The following is a 24,597-nucleotide window of genomic DNA, read 5'->3' as shown; positions in this document are numbered from 1 at the left end:
TAACACCCCTCCTTCAGAGTGCAGGCACTGTACTTCCCATCTCCAGGACTCAAGTCCGGCCTGCCAGTTTCCCTGAATCCCTTCATAAATGTTACTTTGCTCACACTCCAACAGCCCATGACGTATTAAAAACCATTTGTCTCCATTCACTCCTATCAAACACGCTCACGCATGCCTGCTGGAAGTCCAAGCCCCTCGCACACAAAACCTCCTTTACCCCCTCCCTCCAACCTTTCCTAGGCCGACCCCTATCCTGCCTTCCTTCCACTACAGACTGATACACTCTTGAAGTCATTCTGTTTCGCTCCATTCTCTCTACATGTCCAAACCACCTCAACAACCCTTCCTCAGCCCTCTGGACAACAGTTTTGGTAATCCCGCACCTCCTCCTAACTTCCAAACTACGAATTCTCTGCATTATATTCACACCACACATTGCCCTCAGACATGACATCTCCACTGCCTCCAGCCTTCTCCTCGGTGCAAAATTCATCACCCATGCTCCACACCCATATAAGAGTGTTGGTAAAACTATACTCTCATACATTCCCGTCTTTGCCTCCAAGGACAAAGTTCTTTGTCTCCACAGACTCCTAAGTGCACCGCTCACCCTTTTCCCCTCATCAATTCTATGATTCGCCTCATCTTTCATAGACCCATCTGCTGACACGTCCACTCCCAAATATCTGAATACATTCACCTCCTCCGTACTCTCTCCCTCCAATCTGATATGCAATCTTTCATCACCTAATCTTTTTGTTATCCTCATAACCTTACTCTTTCCTGTACTCACTTTTAATTTTCTTCTTTTGCATACCCTACCAAATTCATCCACCAACCTCTGCAACTTCTCTTCAGAATCTCCCAGGAGCACAGTGTCATCAGCAAAGAGTAACTGTGACAACTCCCACTTTATGTGTGGTTCTTTATCTTTTAACTCCACGCCTCTTGCCTCTTAGTAATTTATACAGGAGAATGGATTAATAGCTCCCTTGCTCCTGGCATTTTAGTCTCCTCTGACGACATGCATGCCTTTCAGAGGAAGAATTCCTTCTTCACTTTCCCATGGATAATTAAAGGCCAAGTGTTTCCCATGAGTTCCCTGGTTCTGTTCACTAGTGTCTGTTGTGCCAGTACTTGCTGATTCCTGGAAGCATCTTCCATATCTATCCTCTAATAAAAAATTGGTATCTTTCCACACTGTAAGATGTATGTGTTTATCCTGATGTGTAAAACTTATTCTTTGTATGACTTGTTAAAATGCAAATCCTGAGTGAAATGTAGTTCCAGTAAAAGAATTTCTGCATATTGTCTCTATATTCATATTAGGGATGATATTTATTACAGTTGTTGAAATTGCTTATTAAATATTGAAGATAATAGTGGATTAGAGATATAACTTGAACTTGCATAAGAGCTCTTCTTTATTATTTCAGCATTTATTTGGCTTGTACTGAATGTAGGAGAGTCATGTATGTTGTGAAGAGTAAAAGAATATACTTTAGGCATGCCCTACCAAAGCTCTAACTTTGTTATATTTTATTAATGTGTATATATATTTTTTGTGTGAAGTGCTGCTTTCCTGCTGGACTTTCCCCTGAAGCACAAGATTCCTCTAGAGTACATGATTGTTGAAGTAGTGCTGGCTGAGCTCTTCCACCTGCCTGGGCCGCGGTACATTGAAATCTGCTATGGTTCGCTCCTAATTGAGCTCTGTAAATTACAGCCTGCTACCATGCCTCAGGTCAGTGACTATTTAATATGGATGGAAAGAGGTGCTGGGGTCATCCCAGGAAGAGTTGAAGGTAGGGTTTGTAGGAGAGTATAAATGATAGAGGTTTGAGCATCTGTTAGGTGTGTATGAATGTTAATCCTTTGACTGTTGCAACCGCAAATCCTGAAGTGTCTCCTAGTGTCGAAAAATTTTTGAAAAAAAAAAAAAATTCTTATGAAATGATAGTGAATCTTTTCCCGATGGTAATGACACCAAAGATATGAAATTTGATTGAAAACTTATGGAATTATGCTCCCGCGAAGTTGCGATCTCAGCAACATATACGCATTGGTGATTTCGCCGCCTTTGAGCCCTATTTTCTTCCAATTACATTGTTCAAGTTGACCAATCTTATTGCTATTTTTTTAGAACTCCATTTTTTTCTATCAACTGAGTACAAGAAACCACCCATTTACCAATTTCAACTACCCAATAAAGTGGTCAGAAATTGGCAATTTGGCCAATTTCATGCAAATTAAAAAAGATGCCAATTCAAAATAGGGTCCAGAATAAACAATGCAGTCATTCTTGGCACTAAAATAATATATCCTCTGTTCATTAGTCACGTCTCCAGGCCCCTCTTATATTACTCTTGCTATCTATTTTGATTTTTATTCGCACAAAAAATAGAAGATTTACTGTTATGCAGACTACTGCATTATTGTAAAAATTGTATAAATAATATCAGTGCACTAGTGAAAGAATATTAGACTCCCCAGTTGACGTGTATTGGACGTGTGGTGTGATTTGCTTACTCTTGAACGTTGGTAAAAATCAAATATTTCCGCTACTTTGAGCTCAATTTCAAGGCTGTTTTCATCGTGATAATAATCAAAATCATCTCTATTTCTGTAATATGTTTTCCATTCTATCAAGTAGGACCAAGAAAAAGAGAATACAACCATAAATACTGTACTAAAGTACACCTCAAAGTCAGCGTTTTAATCCAAAAACACGGTCAGAGTTTTTTCTCTCATGCACTGTGTGCTGCAGGATTTTTTATACAGTGCACACTGACCACACAGACCCATTCTCTCACATGTGAGCCTACCAGCTTTCTCCTGCTTGATTTGAAGCCGCTAGAATTATTGAGTGCATAGACGTCTGAAACACTGGCTCGTAAGATGTATGTATATGGCCAAAACAGTCAAAGGGTTAAGATTAGACTGAGATTAGAAAAGTGGCTTTTGGTGTTTGGCATGTTATCGCAGTGTAAGTGAGGTATTATATAAGAAGGGGCTCTTGAATGAGTGATGGTGAATGAATTTCCTTCTTTGGCCATACTGCCACCTTAGTGTGAAATGGCTTATGCAGTCAAAAAAAAAAAAAAAATTCCTGTCATTATTTGAAGAGAATGGCAGTCAAACTGCCAACAGATGAACAAAGCACAGGAACCTACGTACACTCAACACCATTGGAAAAAATCAGGATGCTTTCAGCATTGCACCATTTCTGAAGCAAATCATTCTCTGAAAACATAAAACCACACCTTTCCTTACCTATTTTAATGGAATATTGATATGGTTCTTAGTATCAAATCAAATCAAAGTTCATTCTCTATAAGGATTACAATGCAGGGTTTACAGATTTTGGTTATTGTGTGGTTTACACGTAGTAAAATACTAATTACAGATGGGGGCCACTAGAACACCTAGCATGGCTAGGCATTTCGGGCAAACTTAGATTAATTCTTAACCCTAAATTATAACAAATTGTGGAGTAAGTTGACTAAATACTAAGTGACAAATACTAGTTTGTGAGTTTAGCAATGTGAATGCTTTTGTTTTGGCACAATACATAGTTTCTATATTGGAGTATCACAGGCAAACTTATGACTAGTTAGGAATCATTATTTTAAGATTAGGATACGTATATCTGTGCTTATAGTCAAATGGGTGAGTGAGTGAGTGTAAATGTGGACCACCAGGTGGTTTTTATATAGTTAGTTGATGGGGTGTATCAGGGAGATAAGATGTTTTCTAACAGTAGTTTTGAAGGTGAATGTGTCTGCTGTTCTAGAGTTTTCAGATAGAGTGTTCCAGATTTTAGTAGGGATTGATGTTGTTCAAACTGAAAATTATTTTCCAATGAAGACTTTGTGCTAATTGTATGTTCTCAGCTGAAGATTTTAGTCTCACAACCACAGATAGGACTGTGAAATTTTTCAAAGGTTTATTATTATTATAGTAAGGTCGTGCTGTACAGCGTTTCGCCTTATGCCACTAATACAAACATTTCAAATAATGACCAAAGCTCGCTATACAGTTCCCCCACCTGATTTTCTAATATGGTCATCGCACGCCACCCGGTTTGTTTACATTCTCCGTTAGTACATCTCTCCATTATGTCTGGAAACTTTACAAAATTTCAAGTGTTTTAGAGTTATTTCCTGTTTAATATATACAGTAGTACCCTGAGTTTCGTACAGCTCCCAACTCAAACAGTTATGTAGGTGTATTATTGTAAGTGTTTTTGTAAGTGTATTTTTGGGGGTCTGAAACAGACTAATCTAATTTACATTATTCCTTATGGGAACAAATTCGTTCAGTAACGGCACACAAACAGCCTTCTGGAACGAATTATGGCCGAAACTCTGGGTACCACTGTACAGTGGAACCTCAAATTTTGAACATATCGCTTATCGAACTCTTCGAAAATAGAACCCTTTTTTCGAACCAACTTTGTCCCTATTTTCGAACCACCGGACCTGTCCGGCAGCCCACTCTGTCTGTCCCCCCACGCAGGTGCCATGAGCCAATCTGGTTTTGTTGATGCTTGAGTGAACGCTAACCTGCGATCTCATTCAAACATTTTACGGTTATTTCATTGTGTTTAGTGCTTGTAGGACTGTGAAATAAGCTACAGTGGGAGCAATGAAACTTGCTACTGATACCCCTAGTGGTACCACAGATGTGAAGAAGGAAATAATACTGAAGTGGAATGATGTCCAGGTGGAATGATGTCCAAATGTTTGTGGAGAAGTACCACCCTGAGCAAGCTGAAACAAGATGAAATTGAGACACATGTGCAACATCTGGGTATCTTTATTGTAGACGTTTTGCCATCCAGTGGCTTTATCAATACAAATTCCAGGACATAACTTGAAGACAGGAGAACTATGTACAGAAGATGAGGTAATCAGTCCCTCAACCTAGCAGTAGGTGTGAAGAGTACCGCAGTCGTGGAGATTCTGAAGCAGAAGCAAGGCGCCTGACACTTATATAGTAACGTCAGGTGGAAATGGGATGGGTAGCAGACAAGGACATAGTCACTGGTAGGTGGGATTCCCCAGTGGAAGTACGTCCTACCCAAAGAGATGGGTTAGTTGTAGTAGTAGTTGTCGTAGTCGTGAAGGTTATGTACATGTCCTCAGAATCAAGATTCCATGATGTTGCAGTGTCTGACAGGTTGTACAAGAATGGTATACAATACCGACAAGATGAAATTGAGACACGTGCAACATCTGGGTATCTTTTTTTTTTTCAACAAGTCGGCCGTCTCCCACCGAGGCAAGGTGACCCAAAAGAGAAATAAAATCCCCAAAAAGAAAATACTTTCATCATCATTCAACACTTTCACCACACTCACACATTATCACTGTTTTTGCAGAGGTGCTCAGAATGCAACAGTTTAGAAGCATATACATATAAAGATACACAACATATCCCTCCAAACTGCCAATATCCCAAACCCCTCCTTTAAAGTGCAGGCATTGTACTTCCCATTTCCAGGACTCAAGTCCGACTATATGAAAATAACCGGTTTCCCTGAATCCCTTCACACTCCAACAGATCGTCAGGTCCCAAGTACCATTCGTCTCCATTCACTCCTATCAAACATGCTCATGCACGCTTGCTGGAAGTCCAAGCCCCTTTCCCACAAAACCTCCTTTACCTCCTCTCCCCAACCCTTTCGAGGACGACCCCTACCCCGCCTTCCTTCCCTCAAAGATTTATATGCTTTCCATATCATTCTACTTTGATCCATTCTCTCTAAATGACCAAACCACCTCAACAACCCCTCTTCTGCCCTCTGACTAATACTTTTATTAACTCCACACCTTTTCCTAATTTCCACACTCCGAATTTTCTGCATAATATTTACACCACACATTGCCCTTAGACAGGACATCTCCACTGCCTCCAACCGTCTCCTCGCTGCTGCATTTACCACCCAAGCTTCACACCCATATAAGAGTGTTGGCACTACTATACTTTCATACATTCCCTTCTTTGCCTCCATAGATAAAGTTTTTTGACTCCACATATACCTCAACGCACCACTCACCTTTTTTCCCTCATCAGTTCTATGATTAACCTCATCCTTCATGAATCCATCCGCCGGCACGTCAACTCCCAAGTATCTGAAAACATTCACTTCTTCCATACTCCTCCCCAATTTGATATCCAGTTTTTCTTTATCTAAACCATTTGATACCCTCATCACCTTACTCTTTTCTATGTTCACTTTCAACTTTCTACCTTTACACACATTCCCAAACTCATCCACTAACCTTTGCAATTTTTCTTTAGAATCTCCCATAAGCACAGTATCATCAGCTAAAAGTAACTGTGTCAATTCCTATTTTGAATTTGATTCCCCATACTTTAATCCCACCCCTCTCCTGAACACCCTAGCATTTACTTCCTTTACAACCCCATCTATAAATATATTAAACAACCATGGTGACATTACACATCCCTGTCTAAGACCTACTTTTACCGGGAAGTAGTCTCCCTCTCTTCTACACACCCTAACCTGAGCCTCACTATCCTCATAGAAACTCTTTACAGCATTTAGTAACTTACCACCTATTCCATATACTTGCAACATCTGCTACATTGCTCCTCTATCCACTCTATCGTATGCCTTTTCTAAATCCATAAATGCAATAAAAACTTCCCTACCTTTATCTAAATACTGTTCACATATATGCTTCAATGTAAACACTTGATCTACACATCCCCTACCCACTCTGAAGCCTCTTTGCTCATCCGCAACCCTACATTCTGTCTTACCTCTAATTCTTTCAGTTATAACCCTACCGTACACTTTTCCTGGTGTACTCAGTAAACTTATTCCTCTATAATTTTTACAATCTCTTTTGTCCCCTTTCCCTTTATGTAAAGGGACTATGCATGCTCTCTGCCAATCCCTAGGTACCTTCCCCTTTTCATACATTTATTAAACAAAAGTACCAACCACTCCAACACTATATCCCCCCCTGCTTTTAACATTTCTGTCATGATCCCATCAGTTCCAGCTGCTTTACCCCCTTTCATTCTACGTAATGCCTCACGTACCTCCCCCACACTTACATTCTTCTCCTCTTCACTCCTAAAAGATGGTATACCTCCCTGACCAGTGCATGAAATTACCGCCTCCCTTTCTTCCTTAACATTTAAAAGTTCCTCAAAATATTCTCGCCATCTACCTAATACCTCCATCTCCCCACCTACTAACTCCCCTACTCTGTTTTTAGCTGACAGATCCATACTTTCCCTAGGGTTTCTTAACTTGTTTAACTCCAAATTTTTTTCTTATTTTCCTTAAAAATTTCTTGACAGTGCCTCTCCCACTCTATCATCTGCTCTCTTTTTGCACTCTCTCACCACTCTTTTCACCTTTCATTTACTCTCCATATACTCTGCTCTTCTTATAATACTTCTGCTTTGTAAAAACCTCTCATAAGCTAACTTTTTCTCTTTTATCACACCCTTTACTTCATCATTCCACCAATCACTCCTCTTTCCTCCTGCCCCCACCCTCCTATAACCACAAACTTCTGCCCCACATTCTAATACTGCATTTTTATAAAAAACTATTCCAACAGGTATTCGATAAATCCTGTATTCGATGCATTATATCACAAAAATGTTGGCTCGATATCTGATCGAAAACCCGGTATTCGATACGATTCGTACGAGACGTGTCCATGTGTGGCCTGAACTGCCCCGTGTGTGCCAGTGTTTACAAGCTAGCCAGTGTGCGCACATCTAAGGATACATTCGGTACATTCCACATTATCACCGTTTTTGGTGCTTGTTTCTGCAAAATAAGTCACCATGGGCCCCAAGAAAGCTTCTAGTGCCAACCCTTTGAGAAAAAAGGTGCTATTGACTATTGAAATGAAGAAAGAGATAATTGCAAAGTACGAAAGTGGAGTGCGTGTGTCGGAGCTGGTCAGGTTGTAAAATAAACCCCAATCAACCATCTCTACTATACACAAATAACCCGCACATAAAAGGCAGTAGCTTACGACGACGTTTCGGTCCGACTTGGACCATTGACAAAGTCACGGCTTACGACGACGTTTCGGTCCGACTTGGACCATTGACAAAGTCAAGCGGCAATCAAGGAAGCTGTTCTTGCAAAAGGTGCAACTGTGATTACGAAACAGCAACCGCAAGTGTTAGAAAATGTTGAGAGACTGTTATTGGTGTGGATAAATGAAAAACAGATAGCAGGAGATAGCATCTCTCAAGCGATCATTTTTAACCCTTTCAGGGTCCGTCCCGTAGATCTACGGCTTTACGGTGAGTGTCCAAACCGTAGATCTACGCCATGAGCTCAGCCCACTCTGATAAACTGTGAGTGGTACATTTGGGCCTAGATATGAGAGAATACATCTATGTGGTATGTGTGCACCACATAAAACAGATCCTGCAGCACACTGTGTATAATGAGAGAGAAAAACTGAAATCATGATTTTTCGATTAAAACAGCGACTTTGCAGTGTTTTTTCGTATGTTTTTTATAGTTGTATTTGCGATTTCTTGGTCTCATTTGATAGAATGGAAGACATATTGCAGAAATAGAGATGATTTTGATTGGTTTTAGCACTGGAAATGGCTTGAAACTGAGCTCAAAGTAGCGGAAATGTTAAATTTTTGCCGATATTCAAGAGTAAACAAACGACCTCACACATCTATTACACGTCAGCTGGTGGGTCTAATATACATTCACAAATTTGGTGATGATATTTATACAATTATTACAGTATTGCATAACAGTAAATCTTCTATTTTTTGGTGTGAATAAAAATTCATTATGTGAATAAAAAATCAAAATGGAATTTATTTGTAAAGCCTCAAAATGTAACTAATGAACAGAGGAAATGTTAGTTTAGTTCCAGGAATACCTACATTGTTTATTCTGGAGCCTATTTTGAAATTGGAATATTTTGAACTTTGTGTTAAATTGGCCAAATTAACAATTTCCGATCACTTTATTTTGTAGTTGAAACAGTTGATTTGGCGATTTCTTGTGCTCAGTCGATAGAATAGAAGTAATACTAGTGAAATAGCTAAGAATTTGGTTGATTGGAATAAGGTAATTGGCCTAAAATGGGAGTCAAAGTCGGCAAAATCGCCGACTCGTAAATATCGCTGACACATCAAAATTCGCGAGAGCATAATTTCGTCAATTTTCCACCAAATTTCGTACTTTTTGTTTTATTACCTTCACAAAAAGATTCTCTACGATTTCATAAGAAAAAATAACAAATTTTTTTTTTGAAAATTCTTGGACACTGGTGCGTGACTTCAGATTTTGGCCTTGGACCCTGAAAGGGTTAAAAAGGCTAGGCAGTTGCATGACGATTTGGTAAAGAAATTGCCTGCAGCTAGTGCTGATGTGATGTGAGCCAGCAAAGGTTAGTTTGAAAGATTTAAGAATCGTAGTGGCATACATAGTGTGATTAGGCATGGTGAGGCTGCCAGTTCAGACCAAAAAGCAGCTGAAAAATATGTGAAGGAATTCAAGGATTACATAGACAGTGAAGACTTGAAACCTGAACAAGTGTTTAATTGCGACGAAACAGGCCTGTTTTGGAAGAAAATGCCAAGCAGGACTTACATTACTCAGGAGGAAAAGGCACTCCCAGGACATAAGCCTATGAAAGACAGGCTTACTCTGTTGATGTGTGCCAATGCTAGTGGTGATTGCAAAGTGAAGCCTTTATTGGTGTATCACTCTGAAACTCCCAGAGTGTTTAGGAAAAACAATGTCCTCAAGGCTAATTTGTGTGTGCTGTGGAGGGCAAACAGTAAGGCATGGGTCACTAGGAACTTTTTCTATGACTTTTTACAGCATGCATTTGCCCCCACTGTGAAAAATTACCTAATTGAAAAGAAATTAGACCTTAAGTGCCTCCTGGTATTAGACAATGCCCCTGGTCATCCTACAGACTTGGCAGAGAGACTTTCTGGGGACATGAGCTTCATTAAGGTCAAGTTTTTGCCTCCTAATACCACTCCTCCCCTGCAGCCCATGGACCAGGAGGTCATTTCCAACTTCAAGAAACTGTACACAAAAGCTATGTTTCAAAAGTGCTTTGTAGTGACCACAGAAACTCAACTGACTCTAAAAGAGTTTTGGAAGGATCACTTTAATATCCTCAATTGTATAAACCTTATAGGTATGGCTTGGGAGGGAGTGACTAAGAGGGCCTTAAACTCTGCTTGGAAAAAACTGTGGCCGAATGTGTAGACAAAAGGGATTTTGAAGGATTTGAGGCTAACCTTGAGAATCCTATGCCAGTTGAGGAATCCATTGTGGCATTGGGGAAGTCCTTGGGGTTGGAGGTTAGTGGGGAGGATGTGGAAGAGTTGGTGGAGGAGGACAATGAAGAACTAATAACTGGTGAGCTGACAGATCATCTTCAACAGCAAGAGGCCACACTTGAGGAAACTGCTTCAGAGGAGGGGAGAGAGAAATTGAAGAAGTTGCCTACTTCAAAGATTAAGGAAATGTGTGCAATGTGGCTTAAAGTGCAAACCTTTTTTGATGACAATCACCCTAACACAGCTATTGCAAGCCATGCTGGTGACTATTACACTGACAATGTTGTGAAACACTTTAGGAATGTCATAAAGGAACGGGAGGTACAGGCCACTATGGACAGATATGTTGTGCGACAGAAAGCCAGTGACTCTCAAGCTGGTCCTAGTGGCATTAAAAGAAGAAGGGAAGTAACCCCAGAAAAGGACTTTCTACCTCAAGTCCTAATGGAAGGGGATTCCCCTTCTAAACACTAACACCTCTCCCCTCCTCCCATCCCATCAATCATCACCAGATCTTCATTAAAGGTAAGTGTCAATTATTTTATTGTTATTGTAATTATTCTATTGCATTAAACTTAATATTTCATGTAGTAAATTTTTTTTTTCATACTTTTGGGTGTCTTGCATGGATTAATTTGATTTCCATTATTTCTCATGAGGAAAATTGATTCGCTTTTCAATATTTTCGGTATTCAATTAGCTCTCAGGAACGGATTAATATTGAATATCGGTGGTCCACCGATATACAGTGGTCCCTCGTTTTTTGTAATTAATCCATTCCTGGAGCCGTTACTATAAACGAAATTTACGATTTGCGAATCAATTTTCCCCATAAGAAATAATGTAAATACAATTAATCCGTTCCTGACACCCAGAAGTATTAAAACAAAAATAAATTTTTAAATGAAATATACATATAGTACATAAACAATACAATGGGAAATGATGAATGAAACATTAACAGCATAATGCTTACCTTTATTGGAGATTCTTCTTAGTGTATGGGAGACTGGAGGAGGATAGAGATTGGAATGTTTACAGTTTGGAAGGGGAATCCCCTTCCAGCAACACCTCAGGTACCAATTGCTTTTCTGGGGTTGCTTCTCTTCTCTGTTTCTTAATGCCACTAGGACCACGTTGAGGTCACTCTAGTCCTGTCTCGCAAAGTAACTGTGGAGAGAGCTCTGTTTCTGGCATCTCTTTAACACTTCCCGAGAATGGCCCAAGACTTTGTCACTGTACATATTTCTCACCTTCTTTACCACAGGCTTGGCACTAGGAGCTTTCTTTGGAGTCATGTTAGCTTATTTAGTAATTGCAAGCACTAAAATGAGTGGAATATTATGAAATATTTCATAGGAGCACTTGAGGGGACCTTCACTCACTGGTAAACAATGCCAGACTGGCTGGGTAGGGAGGCCGCCCCGGCTCACACCGTGCGTACGCGTCCCGGACGAACTACTATTTGCGAGTCAACCTATGAAAAGCGAGTCCATGTTTATACGAAAATACCCCTATGATTGGCGAAATTTACGATTGCCGAGAACTACGAAAAGCGAGGGACCACTGTATATATATACAGTGGACCCCCACATACCGATTTTAATCCGTGCAAGAGGGCTCATTGGTATGCGAAATAATCGGTATGCGAATGAATTTTCCCCATAAGAAATAATAGAAATCAAATTAATCCGTGCAAGACACCCAAAAGTATGAAAAAAAAATTTTTACCACGTGAAATATACATTTTCCTACACACAAAGAGAAGGATACATGCACAATAGTAGAGTAGTACATGCACAGTATATATTGTGCATGTACTAGTCTACTAAATGAAGAATAAATGACACTTACCTTTATTGAAGATGCAGCAATGACTGATGAGACACTGTGTCCTGGGAGTGCCTTTTCCTCCTGAGTACTGTAGGTCCTGTTTGGTATTTTCTTCCAGAACATGCCTTATCACACTGTGTATGTCACTACAATTCTTAAATCTCTCAAACCAACCTTTGCTGGCTTTAAATTCACCAATATGAGCACTAGTTCCAGGCATTTTTCCCTGTTCACCTGGGTGTTAGTCGACTGGTGTGGGTTGCATCCTGGGAGACAAGATTAAGGACCCCAATGGAAATAAGTTAGACAGTCTTCGATGACACTGACTTTTTTGGGTTATCCTGGGTGGCAAATCCTCTGGGGTTAATTGTTTCTTGGTATATTCTCAATAAGCCACAGCAACAACAGTGCTACAGCAGCAGCAGACGATGCTACAGCAGCAGCAGACGATGCTACAGCAGCAGCAGACAATGCTACAGCAGCAGCAGACGATGCTACAGCAGCAGCAGACGATGCTACAGCAGCAGCAGACAATGCTACAGCAGCAGCAGACGATGCTACAGCAGCAGCAGACGATGCTACAGCAGCAGCAGCAGCAGCAGACGATGCTACAGCAGCAGCAGCTGACAGTGCTACAGCAGCAGCAGACGATGCTACAGCAGCAGCAGACGATGCTACAGCAGCAGCAGACGATGCTACAGCAGCAGCAGACGAAGCTGCAGCAGCAGCTGACAGTGCAGCAGCAGCAGCAGCTGTACCACCAATAGTAGCGATGGTTGATTGGGGTTTATTATACAACCTGGCCAGCTCGGAGACACGCACTCCACTTTCATACTTATCAATGATCTTTTTCTTCATCTCTAAAGTAATTCTCACCCTTATTGCTGTAGGGTTGGCACTAGAAGCTTTCTTGGGGCCCATGGTCACTTATTTTCCAGATAAAATCACCAAAAACACTGTAATAATACGAAATGTTACGATTGTATGCTTGGATGCTACCGCGGAGGCTGGCTGGTAAACAATGCCACCGGCGGAACATGTGAGGCTGGCTAAGGCGCACATTGGACGCGTCTCGGACGAACAGCGGTGAGCGGGTTTTTAAGCGGTATGCGAGGCAAAATTTTAGCGATAAAATGTATCGGTATGCGGATTAAACGTTATGTGATGCCAACGGTATGCGGGGGTCCACTGTACACTTACCATCCGACTTAAGACCGAGTTCTGTTCGGAGAAACCGGTCATAAATCGAAATGGTTGCAAGTCAAACTTTGCTAATGAATATCAAGAAAACATTTTTGTAATGACTATTTTATTGTTTTATTTTGGTATTTCATGTTTTACTTTACTTTTTATGTTGCTAGTACTGTATTTTTTACTGTAAGGTTTAGGATAAACACTGTGTACAACACAAATAGTTGTTTATTTCCCAGAAATTTGGCATAAAAAACACGGTCGTAAGTCGAGCAGGTTGTAAGTCGCATGGTAGGTGTATATATATATGTATGTATGTTTATTTATATAATGTATATTTTTTTTTTCAACAAACCGGCCATATCCCACCAAGGCAGGGTGGCCCAAAAAGGAAAACAAAAGTTTCTCTTTTTAAATTTAGTAATTTATGCTCCTGGCATTTTAGTCGCCTCTTGCAACACGCATGGTTTACGGGTGAAGAATTCTGTTCTACTTCCCCATGGAGATAAGAGGAAATAAACAAGAACAAGAACTAGTAAGAAAATAGAAGAAAACCCAGAGGGGTGTGTATAAATAAACATGTACATGTATGTGTAGTGTGACCTAAGTGTAAGTAGAAGTAGCAAGATGGACCTGTAATCTTGCATATTTATGAGACACCAGCAATCCTACCATCATGTAAAACAATTACAGGCTTTCATTTCACACTCACTTGGCAGGACGGTAGTACCCTCCTGTGTGGTTGCTGTCTACCAACCTACTACCTATTATATATATGATGGGTAGGCTCCAGGATGTACATGTTTATAGAGGGGCAACTGATATATCAGATCATTATTTAGTTGTAGCTACCTGTGTACCTGTCTACCATCTTACTATCATATTATAACCAAGACATTACCCTTGTTATTTTTTACTATTATTCTTTTGGTACTTTAATTGTGAATTATATTTTGTCAATTTAAATCTAGTTATACTCCTGATCTTGTCAACAACCTATACCAGACTCTAGTGCAATTGCAAGTACCATTTCAATTTGTATTTTTATATTATAAGTTTATATTATAATTCCTACTCTAAGATTGTTTTCATATCTTAGTGACTATATTGTGTGTGCAATTAGTGTATATTTCAATTATATTATTGTTCAAGGCCCTTAACTATCTTTTGCTAACTAGTACCAACTACCTCATATATTTTTTTTTCTACTTTTATTATTCTTTTGCTACCTTAACTTGTATATTTTATCTTGTCAATTTAAATCTAGTTATACTCTAATTCTTGTAAACAACTTATATAACACCTTAGTGCAATTACAATTGAGAGTCTTGTGCCTTTTTTATATTATTAGATTAAACTCAGTTGTACTATAGTCAGTATCAAATTCATTATATTAGACCATATTGCAATTACTAGTGAGAGACTGGTGCTATTTTTAATTTGTATTGTTATATTATTAGATTAAATCTAGTTGTACTATAGCTCATTCTAGCTCAAAACATAGACTCCACAAAAGTCATTATATTAGACCTTAGTGCAATTATTTGATTACCACTTTATTGTTCACCACAACTTATATTAGTCCCTTATATATTATAATTTTATATTATAATTCTAACTTTAAAGAATTACCTTTAAAGTACTACCTACTATCATATTCCCAAGCTCCATTATTTGATCATCACTTTATTTGTTCACCACAAATTATTTTAGTCCCTTTTATATTGTCTCCTTTATTTTAGCTTTAAAAAACTACCTTAGCTCATTATTTTTACATTTGTTAAATAATTCAGGTGCTATTTTTTTAGATTTAGAATATTTACTTTGTTTTATACTTAATTCTAACTATAGATTCACTACAAATCTTATGATTACAAGCATTGATCCTGATACCAACCTCTTATTTAATGACTTAAATGATTCAAACAGTTACTGTAATTACTACACAGCAGAACAATCAAAGGCACTTCTCAGAGCCAACAACAACATAACTATCTTTAACTACAATATCAGATCTTTAAGCAAGCATTACGATGACCTCCTAGCATTACTAAATTCCTTGCATGCCAATATGTCCATCATTACACTAACTGAAACCTGGCTAAAGCCTGATACTACAGATGTCACTGCCATTCCTGGTTACACAGCCATACACAACTGTAGGCCAGACCAACAAGGGGGTGGCACAGCTATATACTACTCAGACCAACTAGAATGTATCACTAATACTTGCACAAGGGATGAACATGGGGAATATATAATAGCTAAATTCAAATCCAAATACCTACAAAAACCTCTCACAGTGATAAACATCTACAGAGTTCCACAATCAAACATTAGCCAATTTAGTCAAAACCTAGGAAGTATGATAACTGATGCATGCATGAACAAAGATCACTTACTACTCTCAGGTGACTTCAATATAAATCTCCTGCAAGACCAGGACCCACACGTTACTGAATTCACAAACACAATGAGTAACTGCATGTTGCTACCAACAGTAACAAAACCTACAAGAGTTACGGAGACTAGTGTTTCCCTACTTGACCACATCTGGACCAACACCATATCCCCTTTAAAATCAGGCATAATTACAGATAATACCACAGACCACTACCCTACTTTCCTCATAACAACTCTTGGTAAAATACCCCAAGACACTACTAAAGTCACCTTCAGACTTCACAATGAGGCAGCCATTAATAACTTCACAACAGCAGTAACAAACATTGACTGGCACACTGAGCTAGAAATCTATACAGATATTGACGAATGTTTTAATAATTTTCTAAAAAAGACCCAATGCCTCTATAACAAGCACTGCCCTAAAAAAACTAAACAGATGACAGCTAAGAGACTGAACAGTCCCTGGCTAACACCCAGCATTCTCAAATCCATAAATACAAAACACCGATATGAAAAACAGTACAGAATGGGTCACATAACCAGAGACCAAACAAAACGTTACTCGTCAATTCTAACCAGCCTGATAAGAAGGGCAAAAAAACTGTATTATGAGAACAGATTATCCAACTTACGAGATGATATAAAAAATACCTGGAAGACCCTATCAGAAATTCTGGGAACAAAAAAGATATCACGAAATAGCGAAATAAAATTAGCAAAATCAGATGAACCCCAACTCCCACCAACAGAAACAGCAAACAGACTCAATGATTTCTTCTCCACTATAGGACAAAACCTTGCCAATAAAATCCCAAGCTCAGATACCCCACCAAATGACTACCTCACTGGCAACTACCCGAACACACTGTTCCTAGCTCCGACTAACCCATACGAAGTCTCCCTTATTATCAACACACTAAAAAACAAGGCAGGAGATTTAAATACCTTACCACCCTTTATATACAAAAAAGTGTCACAAGTACTATCACCAATCATTGCAACACTCTTTAACAAATCCATTGAATCCTCCACCTTCCCTACAGCTCTCAAAATAGCAAGGGTCACCCCGATCCATAAAGGAGGAGACCAAACAGAGTTGAATAACTATAGGCCAATATCCAATTTACACCCTCTCTCAAAAATCTTCGAAAAATTAATTCATAAACAAATCTACTCCTACCTCATCTCACAAAACATTCTCAACCCCTGCCAATTTGGATTCAGGCCTAATAAAAATACTAATGATGCTATTATACACATGCTAGAACATATATACACTGCAATAGAGAAAAAAGAAGTCCCACTGGGGATCTTCATTGACTTACGTAAAGCTTTTGATACAGTTGACCATGACTTGCTCCACGTAAAATTGTTACACTATGGTATTAGAGGGCACTCCCTCAACTACCTCAAGTCATACCTCAGCAACAGAAGCCAATATGTGTATGCAAATGGGGCAAGCTCATTCGCTCAACCAATTACAGTTGGTGTCCCACAGGGAAGTGTCCTTGGCCCTCTTCTCTTTCTCCTATACATAAATGACCTACCAAATGCTTCGCAATTACTCAAACCCACACTTTTTGCAGATGACACTACATACGTCTTCTCTCACCCGAGCCCAGTCACGCTAGCCAATACTGTAAACACCGAATTACAGAAAATATCTACCTGGATGAGGACTAACAAACTTACACTAAACATTGACAAAACCTACTTCATTCAGTTTGGTAACAGAGCTACAGATGTACCTCTTAACATAACGATAAACAGATCACCTATCACAAAGCTAACAGAGGGAAAATTCTTAGGAATCCACCTTGATAATAGACTCAAATTTCATACACATATACAACAAATTTCTAAGAAAATTTCCAAGACTGTAGGCATACTATCGAAGATACGGTACTATGTTCCACAGTCAGCCCTCCTGGCCCTTTATCACTCTCTTATTTACCCCTATCTCACCTATGGAATTTGTGCATGGGGCTCAACAACAATTAACCATCTCAGACCACTAATTACCCAACAAAAGGCTGCAGTTAGAATGATAACAAATTCTCACTACAGGCAGCACACTCCACCAATATTCAAAACACTCTACCTACTCACCATACAAAACATCCATACTTATTACTGCACCTATTACATACATAGAACACTTAACTCTGATATTAACCCTCCCCTCAAACATCTTGCCAATCTCAACAGAACACATGACCATAACACAAGGCACAGATCACTCTTTGATGTTCCTCGTGTCCATCTCACGCTATGCAAAAACTCAATGCACATAAAAGGCCCTAAAATCTGGAATTCATTACCTGTAAATATAAAAGAAACACTACCTGTTTATAAATTCAAGTCTCTTCTCAAAGATCACTTACTCACCCAAAACCAAATAAATACCGAATAACTGAACCTTATAAATTGTATATCCTATATGTTACTCACAATTATATTACACAAATGTTAAACCTAGGACCCAATCTAACTTTGTTATTCTTTTAAATACACTACCTAACAGAATACTCCATTCGACTGAATGTACAGCAATGCATGCAACCATATGACCTGTCTTTGTAATACTCATTTGTGCTTTATAGTTATCTGTTTACAATAATGTTTTATCACTGATTTCATCATTGCTTAGTTAATCTTAAGTTAATTTTAAGCCAGCCCATAATGCTATGCATATAAGTGGCTTTGGCATGCTGCTCTTACCTGTATTTTTTGTACCTCTGTATGTATGCTTAAATTACTAAATAAATAAATAAATAAATAAATAAGAGGTAGATGGGAAAAGAGGAAGGTGGCAACAACAAGTAAGAGGGAGGTGAAAGTGTATAAACTAAGGGAGGAGGAAGTTCGGGCGAGATATAAGCGACTATTGGCAGAAAGGTGGGCTAGTGCAAAGATGAGTAGTGGGGGGGTTGAAGAGGGTTGGAATAGTTTTAAAAATGCAGTATTAGAATGTGGGGCAGAAGTTTGTGGTTATAGGAGGGTGGGGGCAGGAGGAAAGAGGAGTGATTGATGGAATGATGAAGTAAAGGGTGTGATAAAAGAGAAAAGGGTAGCTTACGAGAGGTTTTTACAAAGCAGAAGTGTTATAAGAAGAGCAGAGTATATGGAGAGTAAAAGAAAGGTGAAGAGAGTGGTGGGAGAGTGCAAAAGGAGAGCAGATGAAAGAGTGGGAGAGGCACTGTCAAGAAATTTTAATGAAAATAAGAAAAAATTTTGGATTCGAGTTAAACAAGTTAAGAAAACCTAGGGAAAGTATGGATTTGTCCATTAAAAACAGAGTAGGGGAGTTAGTAGATGGGGAGAGGGAGGTATTAGGTAGATGGCGAGAATATTTTGAGGAACTTTTAAATGTTAAGGAAGAAAGGGAGGCGGTAATTTCATGCACTGGCCAGGGAGGTATACCATCTTTTAGGAGTGAAGAAGAGCAGAATGTAAGTGTGCTGGAGGTATGTGAGGCATTACGTAGAATGAAAGGGGGTAAAGCAGCTGGAACTGATGGGATCATGACAGAAATGTTAAAAGCAGGGGGGGATATAGTGTTGGAGTGGTTGGTACTTTTGTTTAATAAATGTATGAAAGAGGGGAAGGTACCTAGGGATTGGCGGAGAGCATGTATAGTCCCTTTATATAAAGGGAAAGGGGACAAAAGAGACTGTAAAAATTATAGAGGAATAAGCTTATTGAGTATACCAGGAAAAGTGTACGGTAGGGTTATAATTGAAAGAATTAGAGGTAAGACAGAATGTAGGATTGCGGATGAGCAAGGAGGTTTCAGAGTGGGTAGGGGATGTGTAGATCAAGTGTTTACATTGAAGCATATATGTGAACAGTATTTAGATAAAGGTAGGGAAGTTTTTATTGCATTTATGGATTTAGAAAAGGCATATGATAGAGTGGATAGAGGAGCAATGTGGCAGATGTTGCAAGTATATGGAATAGGTGGTAAGTTATTAAATGCTGTAAAGAGTTTTTATGAGGATAGTGAGGCTCAGGTTAGGGTGTGTAGAAGAGAGGGAGACTACTTCCCGGTAAAAGTAGGACTTCGACAGGGATGTGTAATGTCACCATGGTTGTTTAATATATTTATAGATGGGGTTGTAAAGGAAGTAAATGCTAGGGTGTTCGGGAGAGGGGTGGGATTAAATTTTGGGGAATCAAATTCAAAATGGGAATTGACACAGTTACTTTTTGCTGATGATACTGTGCTTATGGGAGATTCTAAAGAAAAATTGCAAAGGTTAGTGGATGAGTTTGGGAATGTGTGTAAAGGTAGAAAGTTGAAAGTGAATATAGAAAAGAGTAAGGTGATGAGGGTGTCAAATGATTTAGATAAAGAAAAATTGGATATCAAATTAGGGAGGAGGAGTATGGAAGAAGTGAATGTTTTCAGATACTTGGGAGTTGACGTGTCGGCGGATGGATTTATGAAGGATGAGGTTAATCATAGAATTGATGAGGGAAAAAAGGTGAGTGGTGCGTTGAGGTATATGTGGAGTCAAAAAACGTTATCTATGGAGGCAAAGAAGGGAATGTATGAAAGTATAGTAGTACCAACACTCTTATATGTGTGTGAAGCTTGGGTGGTAAATGCAGTAGCGAGGAGATGGTTGGAGGCAGTGGAGATGTCCTGTTTAAGGGCAATGTGTGGTGTAAATATTATGCAGAAAATTCGGAGTGTGGAAATTAGGAGAAGGTGTGGAGTTAATAAAAGTATTAGTCAGAGGGCAGAAGAGGGGTTGTTGAGGTGGTTTGGTCATTTAGAGAGAATGGATCAAAGTAGAATGACATGGAAAGCATGTAAATCTATAGGGGAAGGAAGGCGGGGTAGGGGTCGTCCTCGAAAGGGTTGGAGAGAGGGGGTAAAGGAGGTTTTGTGGGCAAGGGGCTTGGACTTCCAGCAAGCGTGCGTGAGCGTGTTAGATAGGAGTGAATGGAGACGAATGGTACTTGGGACCTGACGATCTGTTGGAGTGTGAGCAGGGTAATATTTAGTGAAGGGATTCAGGGAAACCGGTTATTTTCATATAGTCGGACTTGAGTCCTGGAAATGGGAAGTACAATGCCTGCACTTTAAAGGAGGGGTTTGGGATATTGGCAGTTTGGAGGGATATGTTGTGTATCTTTATATGTGTATGCTTCTAGACTGTTGTATTCTGAGCACCTCTGCAAAAACAGTGATAATGTGCGAGTGTGGTGAAAGTGTTGAATGATGATGAAAGTATTTTCTTTTTGGGGATTTTCTTTCTTTTTTTGGGTCACCCTGCCTCGGTGGGAGACGGCCGACTTGTTGAAAAAAAAAAAAAAATATTATTAATTATTATTATTATTATTACATATATTATTGATTATTATTATTATTTTTATTATTATTATCGTCATCGACATACCTTGTTCACTGAGTTTAATAATTTCTTAAGCTGCGATGAGAGAGACAAAATGTCAACACAGAGACGAACACACCAGCTAACGCGTTTACTGTGTACTTTCGTACTTTTTCCATTTTCTTCTTGTTTTTCCTCTTCCAAGTGCTGGTGCACATCTATTGTGCACCCCATAGTACAAGACGGTTATAAGTTCAGCAGCACTTGGAAGAGGAAAAACGAAAAAAGAAGAAAATGGAAGAAGTACAAAAGAAGTTCACAGTAATGGGATTAGCTGATGTGTTCGTCTGTGTGTCTCGTGACAGCTTAAGAAATTATTAAACTCAGTGAACAAGGTATGTCGATGGCAATAATTATTATTATTATTATTATTATTATTATTATTATTATTAAAGATTTATTTATTGTAATAATAACAATTGCTCTGGAGTGCTTTAAACCTCAGCTACCAAACCTATATGAAATGTATGACATTTAAAGCACCCCATAGTGATTAATTGTATTTTACTATTATTGTTACTATTTTTTTTTTTCAACAAGTTGGCCGTCTCCCACCGAGGCAGGGTGACCCAAAAAAGAAAGAAAATCCCCAAAAGGAAAATACTTTCATCATCATTCAACACTTTCACCACACTCACACATAATCACTGCTTTTGCAGAGGTGCTCAGAATACAACAGTTTAGAAGCATATACGTATAAAGATAGACAACATATCCCTCCAAACTGTCAATATCCCAAACCCCTCCTTTAAAGTGCAGGCATTGTACTTCCCATTTCCAGGACTCAAGTCCGACTATATGAAAATAACCGGTTTCCCTGAATCCCTTCACTAAATATTACCCTGCTCACACTCCAACAGATCGTCAGGTCCCAAGTACCATTCGTCTCCATTCACTCCTATCTAACACGCTCGCGCACTCTTGCTGGAAGTCCAAGCCCCTTGCCCACAAAACCTCCTTTACCCCCTCTCTCCAACCCTTTCGAGGACGACCCCTACCCCGCCTTCCTTCCCGTATTGATTTATATGCTTTCCGTGTCATTCTACTTTGATCCATTCTCTCTAAATGACCAAACCACCTCAACAACCCCTCTTCTGCCCTCTGACTAATACTTTTATTAACTCCACACCTTTTCCTAATTTCCACACTCCGAATTTTCTGCATAATATTTACACCACACATTGCCCTTAAACAGGACATCTCCACTGCCTCCAACCGTCTCCTCGCTGCTGCATTTACCACCCAAGCTTCACACCCATATAAGAGTGTTGGCACTACTATACTTTCATACATTCCCTTCTTTGCCTCCATAGATAAAGTTTTTTGACTCCACATATACCTCAATGCACCACTCACCTTTTTTCCCTCATCAGTTCTATGATTAACCTCATCCTTCATAAATCCTTCCGCCGACACGTCAACTCCCAAGTATCTGAAAACATTCACTTCTTCCATACTCCTCCTCCCCAATTTGATATCCAATTTTTCTTTATCTAAATCATTTGATACCCTCATCACCTTTCTCTTTTCTATGTTCACTTTCAACTTTCTACCTTTACACACATTCCCAAACTCATCCACTGTTACAAAAAACGCGATTCTAAAAGCTTAGAGATCTCCAGTGAATACTAGAAAGGACTGCCCTTCTAGCATCCAGCCTGTTACTGGGTTTTCGTAACAAGTAGTCAGTATCCTTGTCCAATTATCCATTAAAATTCAGTATGGTTCAATAGCTTTTTAGGATTACAACTGGTAGGCTACTAACTAGAGAAATTAAAATTTAATAAATTTATTAAGTCTATAAGTTGTCTAGAGGTATATTATCAAATTAAATTAATTACAGCAATCAAAATAAAATCAATCTCTCGAGTTCAATATTATTGTGCTGAAAGCACATATCACATTTATAATTCTTAAGTACTGTCAGGTACATTAACATTTAATAAGATATTACAAATATGTACAAGTGTGTGTATGCGTGTAAGTGCTCTTAAGTAGTTAGCTATGTCTCAAGACTCGAATAAGACTTAAACAAGTGACTGACAAAGTCCGACTGGCAACCCGAACAGTCTGCTTGAACAACAAAGAATGCTAAGCCCAATAGCAATGCAATATCAAGCGACTGCGACACAGAATCAGGAACAAGGAGATAATATAACGACACTAAGTAGGGACCATCTGCAGATCCTCCACAAAAGTTACAAAACTTCCATAATACTGAATCTATGTTCAGCATAGGTAAAACTGTGACTGTGACAATACACAGGAACCAGTACAAAATTAGGTCAGAAGCTACAGCTAAGGACCTGAGATGTTCAGAGTGTCAATGTGACACACAACCTCAGTACAACGTCGAAAATCACAAAGTCTATACAATGTTCTGTGAACAAAGTTCTACAGAACTAACAAGAATAATGAGACAGACAATCTGTCCAACCAGCAAGCGAGTCTCCAGCAGACTGAAAACTTCACGAGAGGTGAGGACCCCCCCCCCCTCGATCACGTGATAGCTACGTGGACAGCGCAGCTCAGAAGCCGGCAGTATAACGAGCGACAAGCGATAATTACAGTAGTTTGACAATCAAGACTAACTGAGCACATTTTATAAACATCCTAACAACATAAGCTAAGTCAAATAACAATATAAGGCAATACATTTGCGATTTAGCTATTATCGCAAATATAAGCAATATAAAATTAAATGAAAAGGTAATATACATTATATATACATAATAATCATTGTAACCCATTCAGGGGTTGCAACACCCCCCCCAACACGACAGAGGGTCGCACTAGGAGTTGCATGAATGTCTTTCACATTATTTCTGGTTACTCATGTCAATATTATCAAAATAAATATTAATTAGTCTATCTTGTGCCAAGCACCTCTACAATTTCACAGCGTCCGTCACTAGGATATGCCCCTTGGTACTAGGGCAGTACACAGTATCGTATCTCTTCAAACTCGTGGTTATGTACATCAGTGTAGAGACAGGATAGCGCTGACAAGGAGGGCACGTTGAGGCTCGGTCATAGTAGAGGAGACTGCATTCCACTCTTAAGTAGTGGTTGTGGAATGCTAGGCAGTATGAACATCTGAGTATGAAACAGCTTAAGGTGTGTAGTGGGGGGGGGTCTGCGGCAGGACAGTGTTGCGTCACGCAGTACATCACCCACACCACACTACTCACTCAACACTCAGCTTGTCTCCTCCTCACACAACATTACTGTGAATATATAAATATAATAATTAGACATGACATGAGTATATATAGTTAATATGGGCTGGAGGGATTAAGTTACTTTACTGAATTTGACATAGCAAGTAACAAAAGGTATTTGGGCATAAAATTACGTAAATTTTAAATGGGGAAGTGCCCAAATACACGTCAAAATGTTCAAAGGACACCACAAGAGCTATAGCATA

General features: G+C 39.2%; 1 protein-coding gene across 3 annotated transcripts in view; it reads left to right on the top strand.

Moving 5' to 3' along the window:
• Cbp80 (Nuclear cap-binding protein subunit 1) overlaps window positions 1–24,597 on the top strand; it is a 352,041-nt gene that overhangs the window by 214,510 nt on the left and 112,934 nt on the right. For all 3 annotated transcript variants that reach the window (XM_070090600.1, XM_070090590.1, XM_070090603.1), the window contains exon 8: window positions 1,573–1,744. In XM_070090600.1, the coding sequence (XP_069946701.1) occupies window positions 1,573–1,744 (172 nt within the window). The remainder of the gene's footprint in view (window positions 1–1,572; window positions 1,745–24,597) is intronic.

Source organism: Cherax quadricarinatus, chromosome 3 (assembly GCF_038502225.1).
Source record: "Cherax quadricarinatus isolate ZL_2023a chromosome 3, ASM3850222v1, whole genome shotgun sequence".
Taxonomy (NCBI): Eukaryota; Metazoa; Arthropoda; class Malacostraca; order Decapoda; family Parastacidae; genus Cherax; species Cherax quadricarinatus.
The sequence above is the reverse complement of the archived record's forward strand: the minus strand, read 5'-3'. Positions and strand labels throughout refer to the sequence as shown.